Source organism: Diadema antillarum, unplaced genomic scaffold (genome assembly GCF_040938485.1).
Source record: "Diadema antillarum isolate AM-2024a unplaced genomic scaffold, OU_Dant_1.0 seq00000460_RagTag, whole genome shotgun sequence".
NCBI lineage: Eukaryota > Metazoa > Echinodermata > Echinoidea > Diadematoida > Diadematidae > Diadema > Diadema antillarum.
In genome coordinates, this window is record NW_027271431.1 from 2,740,039 (window position 1) to 2,766,159 (window position 26,121).

Below are 26,121 nucleotides of genomic sequence, written 5' to 3' on the forward strand. Positions count from 1 at the left end.
TATAGAGCTTGCAATCCATACACAAGGCCATTCCATTATAATATTATAACATGGTTTCAGGCCAGAGAAGAGATCTTCTGTTAGCCTGATATCATGAATCAGATGTGATTGTCAAGCAGCAGCTGTTTACCTGAGAAGTTTTCACAAAATATCCCCTTTCTCGCACCACATTTTATGCAACATTTCACAAGATCTTCACTCAAAATCTTAACATTGTTAGGTGAGAGGCAGAAGGATGCAAGCTTCGAGAGACTTTCTTTCTAGCTCTCTGATCATGTTATAACACTCAGATTTGGTTGCAAACACTGTGACTGATTTTCACACCCTTCCTTTTTTCCCCTGCTAAATAATACTCAAATGTCAAATGACGTACACAGATAGCAGCATTGGTTTAATATGCAGGAGAAATATTCCCACAAACTGCATCATATCATTGGGTTTGTGGTAAATCAGTTAGTGAACTTTACAAATACCTACATATAACTTCATGAGGGAATGGAGGATATCAGGCATTATACAATTACACAATTGTATGTGCAACCTGAGCTCTGTGAAGACCGAGATATGTCTAACTATATGTATGCATTATTCATCAATGAGCTTGCATACTTCTTGTGAGCAGATTTACCTTATGTTATAGAATTAAAGTGAAAGTGTAGACTCTGAGTAACAGGCAATATTACTATTGTTGTGAACAAAGCTTTACCAACTTACATATTAATATGTTCTCTTTAATTTGACAAAGTCTTGAGTTGATAAAAAGCAATCCATTTTATCACTGTACATATTCATTGTACATGCATAAATATCAATGGTGGACTGTCCCCGGGTTTTAACTCTTTCCTCTCCATACCTCTACAAGTGCATCTTTTCATATCAAAGTGGTCAAATGCTCAAAACTTAGTTCGCCTTTTACCTGTACAGTATTGTCTAATACTGCATCCAGGACAAAAAAAGGATTGATATATATTTACAATTTGTTGTACCGTTAAGCAATGCACCGTGTTTCATTTAAGAAATCTACATGCCATCTTGCATTTATTGAAAGTTTCCATCTTTTCTCTTCCAACAATCACTACCTCTGGAACTTTCAGGACACTATTCAATGGAAAACATTTCAAAAGCAATGTATGTATTATACAACTTTGTCAAAATACATGGTATGCTTCAGAGATACTTGGCTGAAAACATCCATCCATCTACACATTGTATTTACACTTAGACTCTAATTTTTACACTCTGTTTTCAAGAGTTTTTCTTCTTGCACACCACCGATTAGGCATACAAAGGAGTACATGTTTATAGTGCTCTTATGTACAACATTATCTTATGTTTACGACAAACATCCGTCAATTCACTCAACTACCGCGCATTGCAGTCTCTGCATTTCTGTAACCCGTTGTCATCACAGTGTGAACATCTGAGTGCATGAAATGTGTCGGTGAAATTGTTGCGTAATAATGACTTCTTGCTTCCGTTGCAAGTGGTGCACGGGATGTAGCGATGACCGCCGCATGAGCTACAGTTCACCATCGGATTGTGTTTCTGTGGTCACAAACAAGAAATGAAAATTACATAAAAATACATTATTAGAATGACAGTTCATTTATGCAGCTATACAATGTAAGTTATCATAAGTCAACTGAGCCAGACAAGAAAATTACATATCCTGGAAAAAAAAAACTGCTCATTTATTCTATAACACAGATATTTACAAAATAAGAAATGATTCTAAGGATGTTGTCACACTTTTGAAGTTCATTCTTTCACATTACTTCAAATGGACCATGAATGACACCTGCTGAAAACTGAAAAATGTCACACCATTCATTCCATAAGTTCTATGAATAGTAACATTACTTCAAAAACATTCAATTTGTTAACCTTTCATCCTAAGATAATAAGCAAACACAGGAATTTGTATCATAAACTCATTGGTTCAAGGAAGGACAACAAATACACACAGAATGGTTACAAGTGGCCTTAATTAAGCACAAACTAGTGCCAATTACTTGATAACATTTTGATGTCACAAAAATCATTGAGCGAAGCTTGGTGGAAATCTTTATCCCACAAACACCTGCTGAAGGATTTTAAGCACATTTTCTGAAATAATGAAGTGTGATGAAAAGACCATTTCCTGGTTCAAATCACTTCTATTGAAGGTAAGAAACTGAGTCGCGACACATTCATGTAGATCAATGACCAAAGAAACAGTGTTTTGGCTGAACAATGAAGTATACTTTGGAGTACCTACTGAGATTTAGTCTCTGTGCCTGCCATTTTTCATTGTAACTTCCTGCAAACTTTACTGAGAATGAGATGCACTATGCCCCCATTACAATGTTTCTTGTGTGGTGAGTGATTGATTGAGAAATTGAAATGAATAAACACTGTACGTTGAAATCTACCAAATATTTGTCAAATAGATGAACAATCTGTTGTGGTGCAATGAGGAGAGATAACAGTTTAAAGGACCATACTGCCTTTTTCATTTTAAGCAGGAAGTGGTATAGACTGCATCTATGACATACAGTACTAAAGTAAACAAAAAGCTGAGATTAAGCTGGCATACTATAAAATTTCAGCATGTTATTTCTTGTGATCTAATTCTGAAACTCATGAAAGGGATATATAAGCCATTGTTTTATGCACTGCACTATTCATATTTTTATAAAAATATGTTTTCAAACAGCAGTCAAACACAAAGATCTGAATTGAACCTATAAAGATTTTCAAGATGCTTTCATTGTCTACAACTCAGCTTAATTACTGAGAATTTAAAATCCCGAGAAGGAAGTGAACCTCAGATAATCTGGACATGTGGGGAAAAAAGGCAATTGTCAACACAAACAATCTAGTTTTGTGCTCTCCAAATCACTTACTTCAACAAAATATATTCTATAAAACAAACACCACCTATGTCAACAAGGAACAGGTATCCCCTTTTTATACTACCACACTACATCAATTAAACCATGAATATTTAATGAGTGATTATACTCAATAATGTCCCATCCCTACGACATATATGCACACACACACATTCTATCAGGTAACGTTCAAACCCTTAAAAGTACAAGCCGCTCCCCCTACGAACCAACACAAGCCTTTTGTCCCACAGAGGTAGCAATTTTGCCCCTCCTGGAGATCCCTTAAAGGGGATCATTTGCATTGTAAATGATCAATGATGCTAAGAACTCCATGGATCAATAGATGCTATCCACTCCAGCTACACCAACTCCCTACTATGACAATAACAACCCCTCGTAAGAAGCTTTAGAACCAGCCTACATTCAAAGGGGGAATGTATTCATCGACCTAGAATGCTTGGGCTCTGAAGCGTCACTTGGCTATCGACCAAACAATCTCTCACTACTGTTGTAATTGTCTTCCAGCACCAATCAATTCAAATATTTTTAGTTGCCCCCTGTACAACATGCCTTTCTCTTATCGTTCAAACATCACCCTCATTTACAGATGTGACAGTCACTTCAATATGTAAATAGGTAATGACTACTATAGGTCATAGCATATATGTACCATATGCCAACATCAACTTGCCCTTAATCTGGGGGTAATTTCCAGATATTTTGGGGATTATCAAGCCAGTGAATGAATGCCCGCTATTCATTCTGTGAAAAGACAGTAAGAAATCAATAAGGCCAATGACTCAAAGCTGTCATGATCTGGGCCATCCTACGTCTTGTGGTTTACCCATTCCAATAACTCCTTGAAGTACTAAGAGTTTTTCTGAAATCTTTCACTAAACAGAGATCCGTATTTCCTTATTCTTTGTCTGAAAACATCAGTAGGCCTACTGTCAGATACAAATAAGTTGATATCCACATGGTTTCTCCTAGTGGGAAATAACAAAATGTAATTGATACCCAATTTCCAATACCTGAGTAATTTGGTCTAATTTCATGAGATACATTTTCAATTTGTCCTGCAAAAACTGATATGACATCTGAAGCAGTAGATTTTGAAGATTTCTAAGCTCTGGTCTTTCCATGTCATTTAATAATTTACTGATCATTTTTTTTTTCAACTGGCTGGTAGTTACAAATGGTACCAAATGATGTCATAACATTACATCCTTTATCAAAACATATGTATATGGTTTTCATGTTCTTAAAAGAAATGATTCAACAGCTAGGGCATTTAATTTGAAAGAGTAAAGCAGTGGTACTAAATCACTTTGACACAGGAATTGAAATTAAATACATGTATGTAACATTCTCACACACTCCTTTCAGCAGATATATAATTGTCAACCAGTTTGGGGGGGGGGGGGGGGAGAGACCTCTCATAGTCGAATACTATTTACAAACACTATTTGATTTTGAAACTTTTTCTATGCATTGGCAAACATTCCATTGCCTGTGTGTATTGCTCACACTCTGCTTGGAGAAGACATTGTTCTCATGGCACACAATAAAAGACAGAAATTCTTGCCCCATCTGTCACCACTATCTCAACAGTCAGTTCAGAGCAGGAATAAACCATTTCATTCACAGGGTAGTCAGAGAAATGGAGACTGGTAAGATATAACAATAGTGAGAGACTTTTTCTCTCATTCTGTTTTTTTTACTCTGCAGGAATGTTATTTTGTTCGTGTAGTATTTTATTGTTAATACAGTTTGTGCAAATTATAAAGCAAGAAATTAAATGTCTGATATAAAAATTTTAAATCCAGTGTCCAGCTCTGCACAGGTATATTGGACGAATAAAAATGAATTGAATTGAATTAAATTGAATGTGTGTGTGTCTGTGTATACTTGCATGTGTATACATATGCATATATATGTCGTATATGAATTATGTACACATGTATAGATCTACTGCCTGTGTGTGGACATATTGAGTGGCATCCTAATGGTGTGTTTAAGGTTGATCATTCTTTTAAAAATACTATTCTGCATTCTCTATATAAATCTCCCATTTCTGTATTTTTATAAGCTGTTTTAGCCTCATGGGAAGAGAGTATCAAAAATTAATTGTATTGTATTGTATGCATCCATGCAAAATAAAGATGTACTATACACACAGCTGATGCATAGCCTATACTATAAAATATCATATGGAGTCGTTTGTTCTTTGGTGATTCATTCTACTTATAACCACAAGAACAAAAACCACTAAAAGTCTGAAAATATCCTTCCTTCTATCTGGGTGACATCAAATGCTTACCTCAAACCTTCTGAGTATGGTCCTAAGCTCCCCTGATTCATTCAGTTCTTCCAGTTTCCTCAGATCCTGTGAGAGATGCACAGACAAACAAGGAGAACAGTGAGCATTTTTTCTAAAAAAAAAAATCAAAATCATCACTGATTTATTCATTTTTTCTCATATGAAACTGGAATGTATTGAACATAGAGGAACATTTTGTATGTATTTGTCGAAAATGTAACTTGAAAAAATTGTGTGTGCAGACCTCCTGCAGGTTGTTACGATTATAAACATGCATACGGTAAATTTATTCCCAAAGGGAGTATATGTTAGCCCACAAAAAGCTTCCAAATCCTTGCAATCTGCTCCCCCCCCCCCCCACATATACATGTAAGCACTGCTATGCAACATGTGAAATGTACGCTGTATACATATGATTTTTAGACATCACATAAAAATGAGATGACAATATGATTTCAAAGAACTTGGAATCCCATATCTTTCCTGTTGTAAGTTAATCTACGTGCAGAGCATGGATTACTTGACAGATCAGGTTCCCTGTCCTGTTAACAGTATGTGAAATTAACCTCTTTTGTCCAAAATGTAGGAACCAAAATCTATACATTTTCTATGATATGAAAACACATGTATGAGAATAGATAAATAAACAACAAATGCAAAAAAAAAAAAAACTCTGAACAAGTCAAAAACATGACTATTTTCTCAACACATCTTCATGATGAATATCATGAGGGTGCCATGTTTTATGACATTTGCCATATTTTTCAACAAAATGAATAGTCAGATCAGATTGTTATGCCACCTGTGTATGGAGCCAGTGCAAATATTTGCCTCATATACATCAAAAAAGTCTATGCCATCAATAAACGCATTTCGCAACTCTTACCGCTAAAGGTTATGATAGCAAGCCCATCTCAAGAGAACAATGACTCCAAAAATAGAACTGTAGTGAGTGTGGTATGTATGCAGCTTCTCAGACTCTTCATCAAAGGTTATATGATACAAGGGAATATGGAGTGATTTCAGAATGATGGAGAAAACAGCTCTCGAATGGAACTGAGCAAATAACTACACTATTTGTATTCTAGATAAGCCGCAAGACATTAAAGAATGTCATACAACGTAGATTGATAAATCATTATCATGTTGACAGGTGACTAATGTGGATGTTAAATCATAAGATTGGACTGAGAGAGACTTATACTGAATAATTCTTCAATAAAGCAAAACAGGTCAAGACTTGTTTAAACATTAGAAACCAGAGGGAAACCCATAACTTGTAAGAAAGCTATAGATTATGATTTGGAAAAACTATATATTATGTTCTAAAGTTCTGGTATTCACAAATATGTTTCTTGATTTTGATTCATGTAAGATTCTTGAATTCAGGTAACAATGAAAATTGTCTCACTTCTCTAAATGTAAAGGCTATATGTATAGTGCTTTCTATTAAATCAATTTGAAATTGTGTAGGACAAAGTGGCTTATTTACATAACATATCTGACCTGTATGTCACCGAAGAGTTTTTTTTTCTCAATTTTTTCCTTCCAATTTTTGCACCTGCCCTGCCAGGCCAATCAATTATCATTTAGAGCTCTATAGGAGCTCTAGATGCTGTGGTTGCCTTAGCAACCACCTCTGCAATGTAAGCACTCTCATTGCTAATGAAGGTAGGGAACAAATAAGTGGCCTGTGAATTAATGGACATCACAATGCCCATTATAGTAGTAGCCAGGCGTTGGTGCACTATTACATGTCTCCTGGCTACATGAATACATACAGTAGTACTGCGGTATTTTCTCTGGCAGATCCTGTTGCTATAGATGTGTGATACGGTACATGCTTTTCATTTATGCATGTTCTAATATTGACCTAATGTTTATAAAAAGAAATTGATGAACATCTATGAAATAGCCATTAGGGTGGTCTCTGTTCAAGACTGCATGTAATTTTTTTTGCAGTGCTTCTGAAATAAAATTGTACACTTGTATATCAAAATGTAATCATATCTTTTTCTATAAACACCACAGCAAAGATAGAAACCACACACTTTCACAAGTATCAAGTATTAAACAACTGGAAATGTAAATTTGATCTAGTGTATGCTTGTGTTTGACTTGTAAATCTTCAAAGGTACAATGAAGCATTAGATGATCAACTAAACAGGTGGTATCTACATTCATTTGTAAACATTGTGAGGTGTAAAAAAAAATCATCAAATCTTTCTGAGGGGGATGCAATCAGAGCCATAAGAAAGGGAGGGGTAGTTACCTGTACATGACAACAATTTTAACAGATAAATGAGATTTGAATTATTTATATTGCCTGTCATGAAACTGCTTTGTCACTGTGTTTGATCGACTCATTTGATCGACTCACACAAGATGACCCACCAAGGCTCCCCTTCTGTCTACATTTCAGTCTGAACTGGGTAGGACACCCATTGTTGGATGTGAACGATGAATGGGAGAGGTTGAGAACAATGTTTGAAGAGGGTGATGATAGAGTGGACTAAGAATAATGTCTAAGAATAGGTATTGTGACATAACAATAGGCCTTTACACATGTAATGTCTGGACTGATCATTGAAATGCCCAAGACATCTAGGGAGTAGATCACATCTAGTATTGGGGTAGCCATGCACACTGATACTGAATATTTTCATCGCTGAACCAGAGCACACAATGTCTTCCTCACTATATGTGCAACCTGTTGAACCCAATGATCTAAGATTTTATTAAGATGATCTAGATACATTGTAGGGGGGAAAAAAATTTTTGAAACAGGCAAATTCTCTGTTTAAAGGACTTAGTAGTCTGCACATTTACCAATGACTGCTTTCAACTGACCAACTATCAAGGAAATATCAAGGAAAAAATGATTTAGATATAATATGTATGAATTAATCTATTTTCACCAATCATTTACTAAAAAGAAACTTATTCATAAAATAAATGTCTTAATTCCACAATCATATCTGGAGAATGATGGATGCAAGTTGTGAACTTGTTAAAAATGTAGGAAAAGGGTTTCTTGGAAGTGAGCTAGATATTTCTACTGTTTGCAACAGGTTTTGACACAAATTATGTCAACAAACAAGTGTTCTTTGTTTGTTTTTGATTCAAATTACAAGTACCTTGTTTAACCAGTCAGGTACACAATGTTACGTTTCAGATTACACCCAAAATGTTATATGTACAATCGTAAACTTATATGGTAAACTATTATTTGTTTAACCTGTCGATAACACATTTATTATGTATCTGATTACAACCAAGAAGTTATGAATGCTTGTATGAAACCAATTGCCATGCACTCTATTATAGTATGCACATACTTGGCATATCTTTGTAGTGACTCTATGATAAACATATCAAAATGTTGTATCAAAGTCTATCAAGATTTCTTATCTAAACATATGAAATAAATGTACAGTACAGTTAGTTTATCTCTGATCACAAACCACTGCCACATTTTTGGCTATCATAAAATCTGTCATTTGTCATGTAGTTATACTAGGCCACTTATTCCATTTTCAGATATTACCAATAATGGGTTCAAAAGATGCAATGCCATCAGCTTACCTTTCGCAATGACTGTGCCAACAAAAGTTTAACCTCAACCTACAATTTGAAGGACTAACTTTTTTGTTGCCTAACCTTGAATCATCGGTGTATAGTCAGCATGGATTTCAAGAATACTGAAATCAGTTTATTGAATTGTCCTATCATCCTACCCAACAGCCCAAGGCCCACAAGGGGGGTCATGGACAGAACATATAAATATCTGTGAGAATTTATGAGTTTGTTAATCCATCTGTAGCGTGTGAAATGTGGGCTGATGTTTACCTGTGACATTTTAGCTTTGGCAAGGCAAACAGACAGAGATATCAGAACATGTTTTATAACATTATAAACAAGTCTTGAATCACAGGTATACAGGCTGGCAAAATACATGTAAACACTTAAATCCATATTGTGAGCAAATATCATTTGAAATATTTAACAAAAGAGAGTGCTAATATTAGACATTAACAGATAGGAGAGTAGTTTCATTACATGCACTGATTCCCATGTCATATTATGAACAAGTTAGTGATATATGTACATGTATGTCTTCTCTGGGAAACATTTTCAGACCATTTTCCACATCTATATCTATTTCCAAAGGATTGCCCTGTGTATTATACCAATGTTTATAGGGTTTCAATATGGCAGGTATACGAGTAACATGAATTCATGTACAAGTTTGTAGGATGACAGTGATTTAGAGGGAACATGAGATGCAGATTGATCAGTCTTTGACTCTGCTCATCTTGACATGTTTATTAAAGACAAGGTGTGGATTACAGTGGGGTGTAGAGATTTCTGAGAATATTCTCTGCTTCATCATCATGTGGCTGGGTGTGTGACTCAGCTTGTATGCAGTCATAAACAAGGTGTAGGATGTGAGAATATATACATATTTAATGACAACACAAGATTGAAATTTGAAGAGAAATGTACATCTCAGGAATGGAATGTAAACACCTAAGTGCTTGTTTCACATATAGATTCTACAAAACAGAAGAAAAGTTTTGCAAAATAAGCTCATAAGGATGGTTGATAAATATAGATTAACATATAAATATAACCATCGTTTGAGAAAGATGACCGCCCATCATCGAAACTGCCAGAGGTAAATACAACTTTTAGATGTGTCTAGAGAACTCTTTATCTAGAAGAAAAGCTTGTTATGTTTCATTTGTGATATTTCTGTGACATAAGGTATCCATTTCTAATTCTTGATTAAAGGGAAAAACCAAGAAGTTACAAGTGTACAAGTACATTTAATCTAAAGCAGGCTGTTCTTTCTTAAATATAATTCTTTTCTTGGAGCCAGTTATTCCCTTATTGATATTTGATACTTGATATTTGATCAGTCATGAAGGAAATAAAGTACTGTGAGATAGTGGCAGCTTCTTCTTTTTTCCCTAAGAAGCCATAATCTTGTAATGTTTGGTTGATAACTTGCCATTCGAGTTTGAATTGTTGGAGATATGCAAAAAGTACAGTGCAAACCAATGGATTAAATCAATCCAAACATCCTACTCTAACATTACGGATGTAAAGATTTGTGTTGAACAGACAGGGACTTTGTCATGGACTCACCCCAACGAGTTCACCATCGATGAAGCAGATGGGGAGGTTGATGTCAGTGGTAGAACCAATCCTCTCTTCCAGTTCCTTCTGGTGCTTGGAGTTCATGAAGAGATCCCGCTCCTCAAACCGCACCCGGTGGTTCTGGAACAGCTTGCGCACGTACTGGCAGTCATCGAACGTCTGCCTCACAATCCTCACGCTCGTTGTGTAGACAATGATACGGCCCACCTCGTCTTCAGAGTTTATGACACTCTTTTTCTGAAGAAAGCAATCGCAAAGTGACAAGACAGTCTTATTAATCAAGTGATGGCATTGTAATATCATTATTCACGTATGAAGTATTTTATTTCATTTGCAAGATCTACATTTGTAACACACCGCTCAAGAATAACAATGGATGTTATGGGTATTTTGAAATAGTCAAAATCATTTTATTTTTGCTTTCTTAACTTTTTTTATATCATTGATTCTAAATAACAAACGTATCAACAGTCTGAGAGTTTACAATACAACATATCCTCTCTCCAAGACAGATCGATCTACACATGTTGCATGTTAAAACAACATAGTATATGAGACTCACACAAAAAAATGAGCATCAATCTAATCACTATCTGAGATTTTTTTTTTTCAAATATAATTTTTTGCACCCTCAAAAACCCCTAAGAGTTGACACAGAGGTAAGATGTAAGCCATCAGCATTAAATCCTTGTTTGTGCACAGTCAAGCATATATTGTATACCTACAGCTATGCATTTTGTCACGAAAGTTGAAAGGGTATCAGGTCAGCCGTGCAGTAAGCATACATGAATTACGCTTCATCCAAATATGCTATTATGTTGATGTCTAAGGCTTGAATGAAAACTCAACATCCTGTCATCATAAAAGTGTCATACTTTTATTTCCCAGCAGAATAAATAGTCTTACATTTGTTTGGATCCGAAATGCAAGCAGAGACTTTCTTTTGAAATTGGTATGAAAGGACCATTCTTGCATTAATAATGGAATATTTCAGTTACTGCTTTTATTTGATCAGCCAAGATTTGGTTCTCTGTGAGCAAGTAGCTATTCAGTGTAACATGTACAGTGTATACATCAGCTCTTCACTGAGAGATTTTAGCGTACAAATGTATGTATCACTTCAAATCTTTCTTCTAAAATAACACCAGATGCTATTCAGTGGCAATGAATTCATAGATTCAAGTGAGATACGTTTAAAACGTGAAGAATATGACTTACAATTTGCAAGTTATTTCCTCTTGCTTCTTTAAAGAGTTCATTTACTTTAAACTCTGATGAATGAATTTGTTGCCCATTTGTTAAACTGCCACCGTTGCTTTTATATATGATGCAAAGAATGTCATGGCATGCAATAGGTTTATATTCAGACCAGCACAACACCATCAATATCAAACCTAACCAAGTATGAGTAAGTGTCAGAACAGTAGTACCTAAAAATCACATTAATTCTGACAGCAATGTTAACATACAATGTATTAGTTCAAGTTCCGTTGTAGGTCATTTGAAGTTGCTAGACAAACAACACAGATGAACGAAGAGCAGAATCAGATCAAACACAATTGGAAACTGTCCAATAAAGACAAGGAAATAGATATTGGATGTACCATGTACATACACTCTCTGACATAATTAAATGACAGTTCAATAGCAGCTTGATAACTTATGAACTTAACTAACTTATTAGCTAAAACTGCATTGTACATCATGCAAGTACCAGCATGGCCAAAATTTCCACAGCACAAGTCCAAAAGTTAACTCGGACACAGCCAAAAGATACACATTTGTCGTCAGGTAAATAGTCTTTATAAATACAGATTTAGTATGCCATTGAGATGATAACAGTGTCAATATTGTGGGAAGTTTGGGACCAAATGACCTCGCAGCACAAACAAACAAAGACTGCTAGCACTAATCCAAGATTATCACTCACTTGGGTGGAGTTACAGCATGATAAAATTTCTTATCAGTTATCAGGTTACCTTACCATGGGGTGTATTCATTCACACAAAACTCTTATAAAATCTTCTTATTAACACATCATTCTACATGGCTGGCCATCTTCTATGATGACAGTTTGTTATTGTTCTTTTTATTTCAGGCAGTATTGGTTGCAAGAGAGCATGTATGGCTTGGTTTGGAATTATCATTTTCTCAATTTTCATTCACATATCACCTGATCAGTGTTTCAAATTAAAGCAATGATATAACCAGCTGATTAATTACTACAGGTACTACAAATTGTATTCCATAAATGACAGTTATCACCTCATATAATAATAATAATAATAATAAGAGTGACCTCTTATAATGCACTGAAATCCATCAAGAATGATGCTCATGGCACTGTTACATAACCAGCATAAACAGTACATAATACAACCATACAATAATCAAATATGATAACTTATCAAACAGTACATAATACAACCATACAATAATCAAATATGATAACTTATCAGAACAAATGAAATACAAAAACAAGTTTAACTGTGATTTTTCTTTCTCTCTTTTTTTTTTTTTTTTTTTTTTTGGGGGGGGCAATTATATTGTATAATCAAAGTGAATTAAGTATTCCATCTGGTGGTTTAGACTATCATGTCCTCATACAACAAGTAGCACACAGGTGCCCCCCCCCCCCCCATGACCTTCTTTCTGTTAAACCTAGTTTATTTATAAGCCTACACTGTCTCACCCCAACCCAAATGTATCAAATACATTTACAATGTTTTGCACTTTACAGTGCAATCATATGTGCTTCATATCTTCTGGGCAGAATGCCACCTGCTGTACATTTCTTTTATCCAGATTTTTGTTGTTGTTGTAATAACCTGATTGTAAGGTCAATTACAGTGTATAATCATACCTACACTGTACAGCTGTAGGATGTATCACACACTATAATACCTCCTTGATCACGATGACAACTGAATAAATGATTCTGAGCACTGAAAGTGTGTGTGTGTGTGTGTGTGTGTGTGTGTGCTGAAACTTCATTTGGTGTTGATTTAGTAATTCTTGATGCAAATATACAATGTACCAAGAATATTTCTTGATTAAATGAGATAAGAAAGCAGAATAAGCATACTATTTTTTGACTCAATTTAGTGGGTGACTTTATGCAGATAGTGATACACATCTTACAGTCACAAAAGTGAACGGGAATGAACCTTGCAGAAGTACAAGTACTACGCAGTTGTAGTTGGTCTGTTAAGAACAGAAGGTTGTTAATACTGTACAATCAAATGAATTCAACAACCTTTTGGCCCTGAAGGATATGAAGAGAGCTCTAGCATGGCTTCATTATCAGAGGAGACTTTGGGAAACCCAAATCACTCTTAAAATTAATCCCCTGAGCTCCAAGGATCACCCCCTGGGGGATCTGTCCCTGCAGGATTAGATTAGCCTGTAACTCCTGACTAAGATTTGGTGTTTGTTAGTCTACGCAAGTAGGTTTTCAGGGTGATTTCAATCATGCTTACTGACGTACACATGAACAGAGAGAGATGAGTCACTATCAGTCTTAAACAGAATCCTGTTGCAAACACAAATTCTCTTTTCCCCCTGTGACTTTGAACATGGGGTTAACTCTTGATGACTGACTAGTGGGCAGAAGTTTGTAAAAACGTTGAGGAAAAAAAATACAAAAACAGACATTAACTGGGGTCTAAAACCATTAAGCCATGATGATAAAGTATAAAACTTTTAAGTAAAAAAAGTTTAGATTCACTGCAGACTGATAAATCCAACATAATTGACCATGATGTAGTCGCACATGTGAATCATCAATGATAAGAAAAATAGTGTTTCAAACTTTTAAAACATAACTTATTACATTACAGTAACAAAACTGTCATTTATTACTCTCATTTTGTATCTACATTTAAGGAGGTTACAGTTCATATAAAGAAATGTTATCAATCATCAATGATTCAATTTAGCAATATATACATTGTACATGCACATTTATACTATCATGCTCTTTTCTTGTTTCACATGCAAATCCATGCATACTAAAATATAATGTGGAATACGTTCATCATCAACAACAGAAATCAACCATTCAATCTAGTATGACCTTGATATCAAAATCACAGTACAGTACATGAACATTAAATACAAAGTGAACATTCATATCAGGATACAAGCACTGTGTGAGAGAAGAATTTATGGGGATTTATGTTTAATCCAAATAAAATATACAAACCTTGTTATTGTCCAAAGGTTTAAATTCGAAGTTAGCGATTCCAGCCCGGACACGATTTTTCACACCACGAACAGTTCCCTTGACGCTCTTGATATCTTCCCCGTCGCCAGATGAGAGTCCACGGCGACCGACAAACCGAAGAGTCCTGTTTTCATCCACATCTTGTGTGGATTTAGAAGAATTTAGATTATCATTAACGTGAAACCTCATTTGATTCAAATTAGCATCACTATGTCCACTGCTGTTATCACTGCTGTAAGTTTTCGGCTTCTTCTGGTGTGCAGCAAACGCCTCGGGAACGTTCAGTTGCATGGGGAAGCCACGACATAAATGGTCAATTGACGAGGAAGATGAAGTAGACATGGATGAGGGTGAGCTCGGCTCGTCTGACGCCATTCTCATCTGCTGGTAGTAAGTCTCCAGATCGTCCAAATCCTCGTGAAACATGCCTGATTCACTAATAGGAATCAACTTTCGATTGGATCTACTCCTTGGTGTGGAGGGCGATGCCATTTGCTTCTCCAAAGACGGCTAAAAGTAGAAGAAGTAGCGAGACATTCACACCTTCACACACTACTTGTTGATAAGCGGACACCAGACGACAGATCGAAAAGCCGGTATGCTTATCGGCGGTTGCACTGCGTCTAATAATATACTCGCTTTGTAAAAGCGATGCTTGCCAGAGATACACTTATTTGGCGTCACCAATAGCATCGAATGGTTTCTGGTAGGCGCAGCGTCGCATCACATCGTATTGGCTCAATGCACTCATCACGGCTCAGTGAGTAACGGATGGGGGCGTAGCGCTCGTCTTTGCGTGAGCTCACATGAGGTTAAGAAATGGGGTGCGGTCTGAAATCTGGTGTTTGTGATGAGCTCGAGTTTTGCTCTCTATCACAATACGATACAGAAGATGAATCTTGCCCTACATCAGGATTTTCTTAAGCAGCACTTCCTTCGAAATTTGGCAGCTTTCCGTCAGACATCAAAGGTAGCTTCGTCAGAAACTGCTAGTACCTTGATTTCAGTGGCAAAAGCGCAGAAATGGACATTCACGAATTCTTTAACTCTTTCTTAAAACTTTCTTAAAAAGTATATCGTGGTAACATTGGATAACACCTGTACATCAATGAAAAACTATACAATCCATCCTGAATTTGGGGGTAGGCACAAAGATTTTACGAGGCCCTGTGCTTTGTTTTTGTTTGTTTCTTTGTTGTTGGCAGTGTTTCTCGAAATGTCTGCTGGAAAAGGGATCGAGGCCCGAGCGTAAAGTGGACCTTTCTTTTTTTTTTCTTTTTTTTTTTAAAGTGGTGCTTCCGTGCTTCACTTCTGTAATTTTGTGCTCGTAAACTTACGAGTTATAGCTTCGTTACTGTTGTCGCTTGATATATTTACTTTGATGTCAATTAGCCCTCTTTATTTTACACACACACACACACACACACACACACACACACACACACACACACACACGCATGCACACACACATGGTATTTCAATATAAGCTTATAATATCGATTTCCTCCTTGATTGTATCTTGATTGAACAGTCACTAGAGACGGATTCCTTCCGTGTAAACCCACAAGGTCTTTGTATAAGACAATTCTCGTCTAAACATGGCACACAAAGAAGGTAGAAGCCTCAATGTCATTTTGGTGACGTTGGCTTGATGTGACAGACACTTCGCTCGATTTCTGCAGATCGCTATAATCCCGTGTGCAGAAGAACAAAGCCAGCACATCGCGATCGCATCCGCCTTTCGTACATGATTGAACCAGTGGAGTGACTGAGACATGAATCGATTGGTTAACCACTCGCAGTGACGTCATTACATTATTCTATTCTGACGCCCTAGGACGAGTCTTCTATTTAACTTGGTATGCAACAATACAGCGGGTGAGGATCATAGACTGTTTTCCGACGATCAGGGACGTCACGGACAATCCATAGAGTCTTGGTAAAATCTTGAATGAGGTGAACAAAAATAAGCGGCAGCATGTCGAGAGGTCTAAAGAATGTCACACGAAATGTTTTGATGAAAGAAATTTGCAACAATGTGAATATTTCAACAATGATTTTCTTCTAAAGAGGTGGCATATTGAAACACTTGTTGAATAACAACAAAAAGAGCAAATAACGCAATGGAACCTTTTTAGGTCAGGGAGGAATGGAGTACAAAGTTAGAGGACAAGTTCACCTTCATAGACATGCGGATTGAGTAAATGCAGCAATATTCATTTGGTAGAACACAGTGAGAGTTTGAGAAAATCGGACAATCTGTTTAAAAGTTATGATTTTTTAATTTTCTGCTCAGTCACTGCTGGATTAGAAGACTACTATAGCTTGCGATGTCACTTGTGTAGACCGATTAACAAAAAATGCTAGGAAAATTCAACATTTTTGCAATTTTACATAACGTTCTTACATAATGAATGAACGCTTGACTTGCCTCTTTAAGAAGGCAGAGGGAATAGTTATTACCCTTAACGTATGTCAGTGACAAGTCAAGGAAACATGCTTTTTCTTCAAAATATCAAATTATGTGAAATCTTCTTTATATTTTTCTTATATCTTTTTACGCATGTGACATCATACACTATAGTAGTCTTCTCATCCAGTAGTGACTGTGCAGATATTTTAAATATTCATAACTGTTGAATGGATTGTTTAATAATTGTCTTCTAATAATTACAAACATCCATATGAAACATGGGCTCCTAGAAAGTGGTAACACAAACTGATAGAAATGGTCTGAAGTTGTTGTAAAGTGTATCCCTTTGAAAAAAAGAAGTAGCCAACCTAAAGGTTAATTACATGTCAAGTGTGCCTTAATTTGGAAGTTATGTGTTTCTTATCTCTTCCATCTAACTTTTTCAGGAAAATTCAGCGAAGCTTTATTGTTTCAAATCAGCATTCACTATGCTTGCTACCATGAATTGTTTCTCTTCTTTCAGCTCATCCATGCAAGGCGATTAATCATTCTCTTTGCAGGTCCACGAGGATGTATTTTTATTTCCTTGAATTTAGCCTGAATATCAACATCCTGCTAAACTTCATTCACTTTTGTTATTGCTTTCCATTATAATATGTCATTGAAGATTTTTTTTTTTGTGTTTCTTTGTTTCACTGCTGTATCTTGTCAGCTTTGGTTGATCAAAAAAAAAAGGGGGGCATCATTCTGATAAAGAGGAGATATGCTTGAAGTGGATGTATACTGGTATTACTCAAGGCACATTTTATGACATTCTGAAGTTGATTTAGATCAGCAATAAAAAATGGTCCATGTTATATGCAAAACATCCTGAATCAAGCATGCAACACTGAATTTGCTTTTGTCCAACTATATGTATATGTATACACATTTGTTTCTTTGTCATTAGAGTGATGCATATACCCTTTTTTAAAAAAAACTTTCCCATTGTCTTAAAGGGAAGGTACAGTATTGGTGGAGATGAGAATTGGGCTTTTAACTTTTTGCGAGATACCAAGAAAATGACTGAAACAACCAAAAATAAAGTAAAACAAAGCGATCATAATAAAATATGGGTCCCACACTTATTAGAATCGCTCTGTTTTGGATATCTCAGCCATTTCAAAAACAATTTTCATCAAATAAACGTTGAATTTCTCATGGAATTACATACTCTTTCATATTTCCTAAGAGGTTTCTCATTATCTCACCCAAAAAAAAAAATGTTAGAAACATGAAATTAGGTCTCAACCAAAACTGTACGATCCCTTTAATATCTTTAACTATGTTCAAATGCATGTGTGCACATGTAATGACATTCTGAAGATAGTTATGTACAGCAAAAAAATGGCTTTAATGCACCAAAATTCATAAATTCTGTTAGATATTGTGAGGTATGAATAAAAAAAAATAAACACTAAAATTATAACATTTATCCTTCATCTAAGATCTAATCCCAATAATGATGATGATGATGATAATAATAATAATAATAATAATAATAATAATAATAATAATAATGGTAATAATAATGATTTTCCCGGTCAATTTCATACTTTTGTCATTCAAGTTCCTATTCCGAGCATTCGATTTCATGCATTCCACGCTCGCAGCACTGAATCAACAATCAAATTCAAAATCTGGTCATTCGAATTCACTATCCGAGCATTCAAATTCACCAGCTGTCGGAGCATTCAAATTCACTATCGGAGCATTCAAATTTAGGAGAGGAGCACGCATTTCATCAATGAGCATTCAAATTCATGTCAAGCTGGCGACGTAATCTCGTCGGTCATTCAAATTCGTGAATAGGCAACCATGTTCCAAATAACTGCATTCAATGCAAAAGAAGTCTTGAATTTAGTTAGTTTGAGACCGTGTATCGATGTGTTTCTCATTTGACTTTGAATATATTGGGATTTATGATGATTATCTATTTTGCAGTAGAGGTCCACCTGGTCATTGACAATTTTGAAATCGCTTAGCAAAAAGGAATATACAGGCACATGTCCCTCGGATTGGACATAATATGGAGGTCCCATGTGTGAGAGAGTCACAACTCATGCACGTAAAAGATCCCACTTCACTATTATTCATCGCAAAGAGCAGAACATCCAACTGGACCCCATATGGAGACCAGCTATCGCAGCTGAATATGGGTTATCCAGCCATCTTCTTTGATGTAAAATTAAACAAACAAACAAACATTAGGCACTGTATAGGCCTACAGACAAGCATAATACGGAGGGTTGGTTGACACTTTCGAGGAAAAACAAAACAATTTCGACTATATTGAAACTGATACATGAACATATTTTTATACGTCTTGTTTGTTGTGTAATGCTGTCTTATTGATTTACTTTTGCGGGACTATGTGAGTTATTGTGTGTCAGTTTGTCTTTATATTGATGAATTGTCATTATGTGGTTGGTGTTGGGGCGTTGTCAGCATGCAGTATCAAGAAATATGATTAAATCGTCGTTGTGTGGTTTAGATGCACTGCTGATTGGACATTATAATTTGAAATTTATTGAGATGAAGAACAAAGAATACATGAACAGAGAACAATGTAGAACCTGTAAACAATCATAATTACACTATATGCAAGCCTTCATTGGTTGTGTTGGCCCTTTTTCCTTTCGTAAAAGTCTTCTCCATTTTCCTCGTTAAATTGATTGCTCGAAGTAGGAACTTGATCGCCTAAAAATGAATTTGAACGCTCCAAACAAGCTCATTGGGACTATCACATGACTATCGCATGAATTTGAATGCACGAGGTAGGAAATTTGGTGCTCGCATTTTGAAATTGAATGCCCAATCGTGAATTAAATTTCACGAAAACGAAATAGAACGCCCATAAATGAAATTGAGCGCTCGAATTCTGAATTTGAATGCCCGAAATTTTCGCGTGCGTGCGCTGTGTGAATTTGAATGCACATTTATGAATTTGAGTGACAAAAGTATGAAATTGACCGGGAAAACCTATAATAATAAGGATGATAATAATGATGATGATGATGATGATGATGATGATGATAATAATAATAATAATAATAATAATAATAATAATAATAATAACAATAATAATAATAGTAACAATAATGATAATAATAATGATAATGATGATAATAATAATGATAAAAACTGGGTCATAAACCCAGCTGAAACCAAACTGAATCTTAAATTGGAAGTTTCTTATCTCTTCCATCTAACACTTTTTTGGGGGAAAAATGCAGAAAGCTTAATTTTTTATTCAAATGAACATTCACCATGCTTGCTACCATGAATTGTTTGTCTTCTTTCAGCTCATCCATGCAATGTGATCAATCATTCTCTTCCCAGGTCCATGAGGATCTTTTATTTCCTTGAATTTACCCTGCGTATCAACATCCTGCTTTGCTTCATTTACTTTGTTATTGCTTTCTATTATAATACGTTTCGCTGATGGTATCTTTCAACTTTGGATCAAATAGTCGGCCTAAACAGAGAGAAAAAAAAAGACAACGTACTGAAAGAGAGAAGCTACATATACTTGACTTGAAGCGGATGTATGCCAGGACTCAAGGCGTATGTGACGACATTTTGAAGTTAATTATGAAGTGCAATAAACAATGGCCCATGCTGCATGCAAAACACCCCTACTGAAGCATGCAACACTGCATTTGCTTTGGTCCTAGTGTATTTTTATTCATTTGTTTGCCATTTAAGTGCAGAGACCTTTATTCTAAACTCTCCCATCGTATCAACATCTGAAATGCTTGTGTAACATGTTTTTTTTTGTTTCATTCATGTAATGTTTAGCTTTGAATCAAATAGTCAATCTATTCAAAGAAAACAATAAGACATTTGTTTGTTTTCTATTTAAGTGCAGAGATCTTTATTTCAAACTCTCCCAAGAGTCGTATTAACACCTAATTAAATGCTTGTGTAACGTGTTTCTTTGTTTCATTGGTGTATTGTTTAGCTTCGAATCAAAATTAACTGTCAGTCCATTCAAAGAAAAAAAAGACAACATTCTAATAAAGAGATGATATGCTCAACTTGAAGCAGATGTATACCAATACTCAAGGCACATGCAATGACATACTAAAGTTAATTATGAACAGCAATACAATATGCTACAGTCCATGTCACAGGCAAAACACCCCTAATCAAGCATGCAACACTGAATTTGCTTTGATTAAAGTGTTTTTTTTTGTCAGTTTGTTTGCCATCTAAGTGCAGAGACCTTTATTTCAAACTCTTCCATTGTCTTAAAACCTTTAATTATGTTCACATGCATGTGAATGGTGAATGCACACATGTAATGACATTCTGAAGTTAGTTATGTACAGCACAAAGAAATGGCTTATGTCACATGCAAAACACCCACAATCACACATGCAACACTGCATTTGCTTTGGTCCGTATCACTGCTTTCCTTTGTAATATGATATTAAAATTGTATCTCTTTATTTCAGCAATATATCTTTCAGTTTTGAATCAAATAGTCGGTCTAGTCGAAAGGAAACAAAATATTCTGATAAAGAGAAGATATAAATGATTGACTCGATGTGGACGGCACACTGGTACTTGATGCTCATTTAATGACTTTCTGAAATCAGTTATATCACATGCGAAACAACCACAATCAAGCTTGTAACACAAGTAAGGTGCAGTTTAATGTTTCCAGGTTAGCATGCCTGTACAGTGACGGAGCGATCGTTTACGGCCCGTTAACATTAAACTGCACGTTACTTGAATATGACACCGTTCTGAAGCAAATAATTTTCTCACAACAATAGATAATAATGTACTCTTAAATGAATCCCACAAGGAGTGGAACAATCATCCCCCAGCATTCCCACGGATTCCTACTGATCAGTTACAGGGATGCCAAGTTCAAAAAAATGTTATGAGTGAGATTTTCATGACTCGGCATCTCGGCATGCGAATGTGCGCGCGAGCGAGGGTGTGGGAGCGGTTTTTCCCCCCTGTGGCCTCCCACGGTAGGGAGCTTTCTCAATTATTTTTAGCACTTAATGGTGCGATCAGGTGCATACTTAAGTGACTATTTTTTACTTATTTTGAAAGACAAAAGGGAAATATACCTTCATCTGCAACTATCACTTTAATCTTTTGAGCTATACTCATTATTATAGGCCCAAGTTGCAGACTTGGCTCGATGCGTGAGAAAAATGGGTGTCATGCGCGAGATCGTGAGATTGCCCCTAAATGCTTGAGTCTCACGCAGAATGCGTGAGACTTGGTAGCTCTGCAGTTACTAGCCATCCCCTTTAATTGGTTCTTATCATCGCTCTCTATTCTAATAAAATATTGAAAATGTGTTTCTTTGTTTCATTGATGTATAGTTTAGCTTTGGATCAAATAGTCGGCCCAATCAAAGAAAAAAAAAGGCAATATTCTAATAAAGAGATGAAATGCTTGACTTGAAACAGGTGTATACCGGTACTGATGGCACATGTAATGACATTCTGAAATTAATTATGAACAGCAATATGTCACAGTCCATGTCACACATGGAACACTGCATTTGCATTGGTCCTAGTGTATTTCTTTTTCTTTTTGTTTGCCACTAAAGTGAAGAGACCTTTTTTTAAAACTCTGGCATTGTCTCAATACATTGTACCTCTAACTGCACATGTATGTGCACATGCATTAGACATTGTACTGTGGGCAGGTTGGAGGGGTACGGATGTTGGATTGAGTGCAAGCAGCAATATTAGTACAACACATCTGTAAAAGTTTGAGGAAAATCAGACAATCCACTCAAAAGTTATGAATTTCAAAAATTTCTGCGCAGTCACTGTTGGATGAGAAGACTACTTTAGGCTATGATGTCACATGTGTAGAACAATGTAAGGAAAATACAAAAAGAATTGTTACTGGCATATGTTAAGGGTAATATCATTCTCCCCTGCCTTCTGAAAGAAACAAGTCAAGTGCTCTTCTTATTGTGCAAGAAAAGTGAAAATATGTCAAATTTTCTTTATATTTTAATAGTGTACTATCGTTCCGTGCATGTGACATCACAAGCTGTAGTCTTCTCATCCAGTGATAGCGGCACTGAAATTTAAACAAATCCGAACTGTTGAACGGATTGCCAGGTTTTTTTCTTCAAGTTTCATTGATGTATTCTACTAATATTGCTGCATTCTCTCAATCCACATGTAAAACATATTTTAAGGCAAAATTGGGCAGAGACATTTTTTCTTTTTAATTCTCCCATCGTCTTTAAAGCACCTTCAATTATGTTAACATGCATCAGACATTGTACTGGGGTGGGGAGGGGGATGGGGATAGAGCACTAGCCCCCTCCTTCATTGCTTCAGTGACATTTGTGTACCACTCCCTCGCACTGACACACCTCATATTCTTGTACATACGAACTCATCAAAGATATATTGTAATTATATTATATTGGATGGCTATGAATGGGACACCAGGGAATATTGTACGAGTTAGGGCCAATATTGCACGAATCGAAGATGATTGCAATATTGACCGTAATGAGTGCAATATTCCCTGGTATTCCATGAATCAAGGCCATCCAATATAATTATTATCATCTATACAATCAAGCAGAGCAAGCATAAACTGCACAAAATCACCCGGCTTCTACTTGACTCGGCAGTCACATCCCAGTGCTGAAAAGGGGAAGCCCCTAAAACTGCGTATGAAACAAACAACTAGCAAAATGTTTGCACGCTTGTAAATTGTAACAAAATGACGTGGACTAATAGCAAGCGCTCACGCGATAGATGAGACAGAATTGAATATGGTGTGATCTTGAACAGCAAGTAACAACGGTAGCCTATGGAGAATTAGTACGTTGGCCTAAGCATTTCGTTCAATATGCTCTGATATTGAATGGTGAAAATTGAGCGGACTACAATACGCGTTTTTAATGCGCCGCTAAAACGTCCTATATAGATGATAATAGCACTTCTAGTCTACTGTGTGATCTTTGCAGATATGTCTGCACCCATGCATATTCGGTAAAAACGAGGAATGTTTGTGTGCATTTTAATTTCACGACTTTTGCGAGCGCCGAGATTTGCGAAATTAATGTGCACGCGAAAGTTCTTGTCTACACTATATGCATTGAATGCCAGTGGCAATTTGTAAAAATTTCATGCTGTGAAAAAGGCTGTTGGCTCCAATTCGCAAAAATTTCATGCAGTGAATATATCATGTTTTAAGTAGTTCATAAGGAGTTATATTCCTGTACCAGTTCACCATTAGAAGTATTGCAAGTGTACTCAAAACACATCCACTCCTCCAAATGCACACACTATCTCCCAGAGACACTGTACATGCAGCGCTCTCTCTATCTCACACCACCAAACCTTCAGTCCTACATAACACGTTAACAGAATAAATACTAAAAGACAAATTGCTTTATTTTTTCATTTTGCCAAATGTTATATCTTTTCATCAATATTGAGGGTCATGGAAAATATATATGTACACTAGAAATATCACATAATATACACTAGTTTATACCCATGTCACTATAGTAAAATAGTTTTTACAAACACAACTGTGCATGAACAGAACTTTTTCATGTCATTTTTATTATCATTTTTTGGTGTACAATAGAATGAGATTATAAATACATACCAGGCAACTTTCAGGAATCATATAGCAACTATTCACCTCTCTAACAACTTTTCCCATGAAAGATTACCCACTTAAAAAAAAAAAATTAAATCCTTGCCTTTTGCTTGTTGGTTTGGTCTCCTTCTCTTCTTCTTCTTCTTCTTCTTCTTTTTTTTTTTTGAGGGGGGGGGGGGTGATCAAGACATGATGTCCACAGGATCAACAGAGTACTGGTTTGGTGAAAAAAAAAGAAATCTGCTAAAATGGACAAATCCCGACAGTTCTTTGCTACATCATCAACGCAATTCTTACTCATAATATTCTTTACAGACTGCGAGCTTTTTGTATTATGTCTGTGTATCAATGACGGAGAAGTATAATGGCAATGTGCAAATCAAAGCTTGAGTTTTGAGACTGCTTATAGTAACATACATTCTGCTTTTATTGTCTTCTTTCTTTTTTTTTAAAGCCAGTTCTAGGAAATGCTACAGTAGTAGATATCTCTACATTCATAGAAAGACATTTACACAGAATTAAGCAAATAATATACATTGAACAACTAGGAGACACAAAAGCAGTGAACAGAATCTTTCAAAATTGAAAAACTCACAAACAGATGGGTGCTCCATTAAGCAACTGAGAACTTTTAATGATATTTCAGTCATGCAAGAGGATTGGTTTTATCATCAAACAGGGCACACTTATTTCTGATGCTGCGGTGTAAAGTGGGCCTATGGAACAGCAGTTCAGACTTTTTGTTAAGATTTGGTGTCATTTGTATCAAATCTCATGTCATTTTTCTCACAAAACCAAGGGAATATTATCTATTCTGTGTGGGTTTTTTTTAATGCCTCTGCTTAAACACTGCCATGTTCTGCAGAATTCTTGGGGATGCCCAACTGACTGCCCAAGATGATTTAAAATGTTGAATGAAACTGTTGAACAAGGCATCACATACAGGCCACTTCAGATTCAATCACATTTGATATCATGTCCATGGGCATTGAAGTATTGAAATATTGATGATTCTCATATGAAAAACAAGTTACTTATGACCTACTGCTGTAAAAATATGTTATCCAAGTGGTCCCAATTGGTCTTGAGCCATTTACTTCATAATTGAGAGAATATTTACAGCCACATTCACATGGGGACAGATGCAGAAGCACTGTTTGTAAATTTTGTTTCAAATGGTAAGACAACCAGCCAAAATCCAACACAGATGATTTGCCCAGTTTAAAGGAAAAGCAGAGGAAATCACATAAAACATTCCCGTTATGGGATGCAGCTTAGATTGCCTCCATAATTGTTCTCTAGTCACTGCTTTACCTCTAATGTGGCATAATGAATTACTACAATCAAGGTATATGCTACCATTAAATACAGTTCAACAAAAACAAGATGATAATGAGCTAGTGGCAGAAGATGTGGACACAGATCATAACAATGCCTCGGGTATCTGTGGATCAAGGATCATTTAGTTTCC

General features: G+C 35.9%; 1 protein-coding gene across 1 annotated transcript; it reads right to left on the reverse strand.

The window, feature by feature from the left end:
* Positions 1 to 327: 327 nt before the first annotated feature.
* Positions 328 to 15,220, reverse strand: LOC139733042 (glutaredoxin domain-containing cysteine-rich protein 1-like). The gene is made up of 4 exons (XM_071643887.1): positions 14,561 to 15,220; positions 10,345 to 10,593; positions 5,194 to 5,259; positions 328 to 1,545 (listed from the first exon to the last, which is right to left on the reverse strand). The coding sequence occupies exons 1-4, from the start codon at positions 15,071 to 15,073 to the stop codon at positions 1,363 to 1,365; spliced, it is 1,011 nt and encodes a 336-aa protein (XP_071499988.1). The 5' UTR covers positions 15,074 to 15,220; the 3' UTR covers positions 328 to 1,362.
* Positions 15,221 to 26,121: the final 10,901 nt, after the last annotated feature.

Excerpts from the sequence above, each read along its gene's own strand:
- LOC139733042 (XM_071643887.1), bottom strand. The coding sequence starts at position 15,073 with ATGGCATCGCCCTCCACACCAAGGAGTAGATCCAATCGAAAGTTGATT. Across the intron at positions 10,594-14,560 it reads AACCTTTGGACAATAACAAG|AAAAAGAGTGTCATAAACTC; the intron begins GTTTGTATATTT and ends TGCTTTCTTCAG. Across the intron at positions 5,260-10,344 it reads TCGATGGTGAACTCGTTGGG|GATCTGAGGAAACTGGAAGA; the intron begins GTGAGTCCATGA and ends CATCTCTCACAG.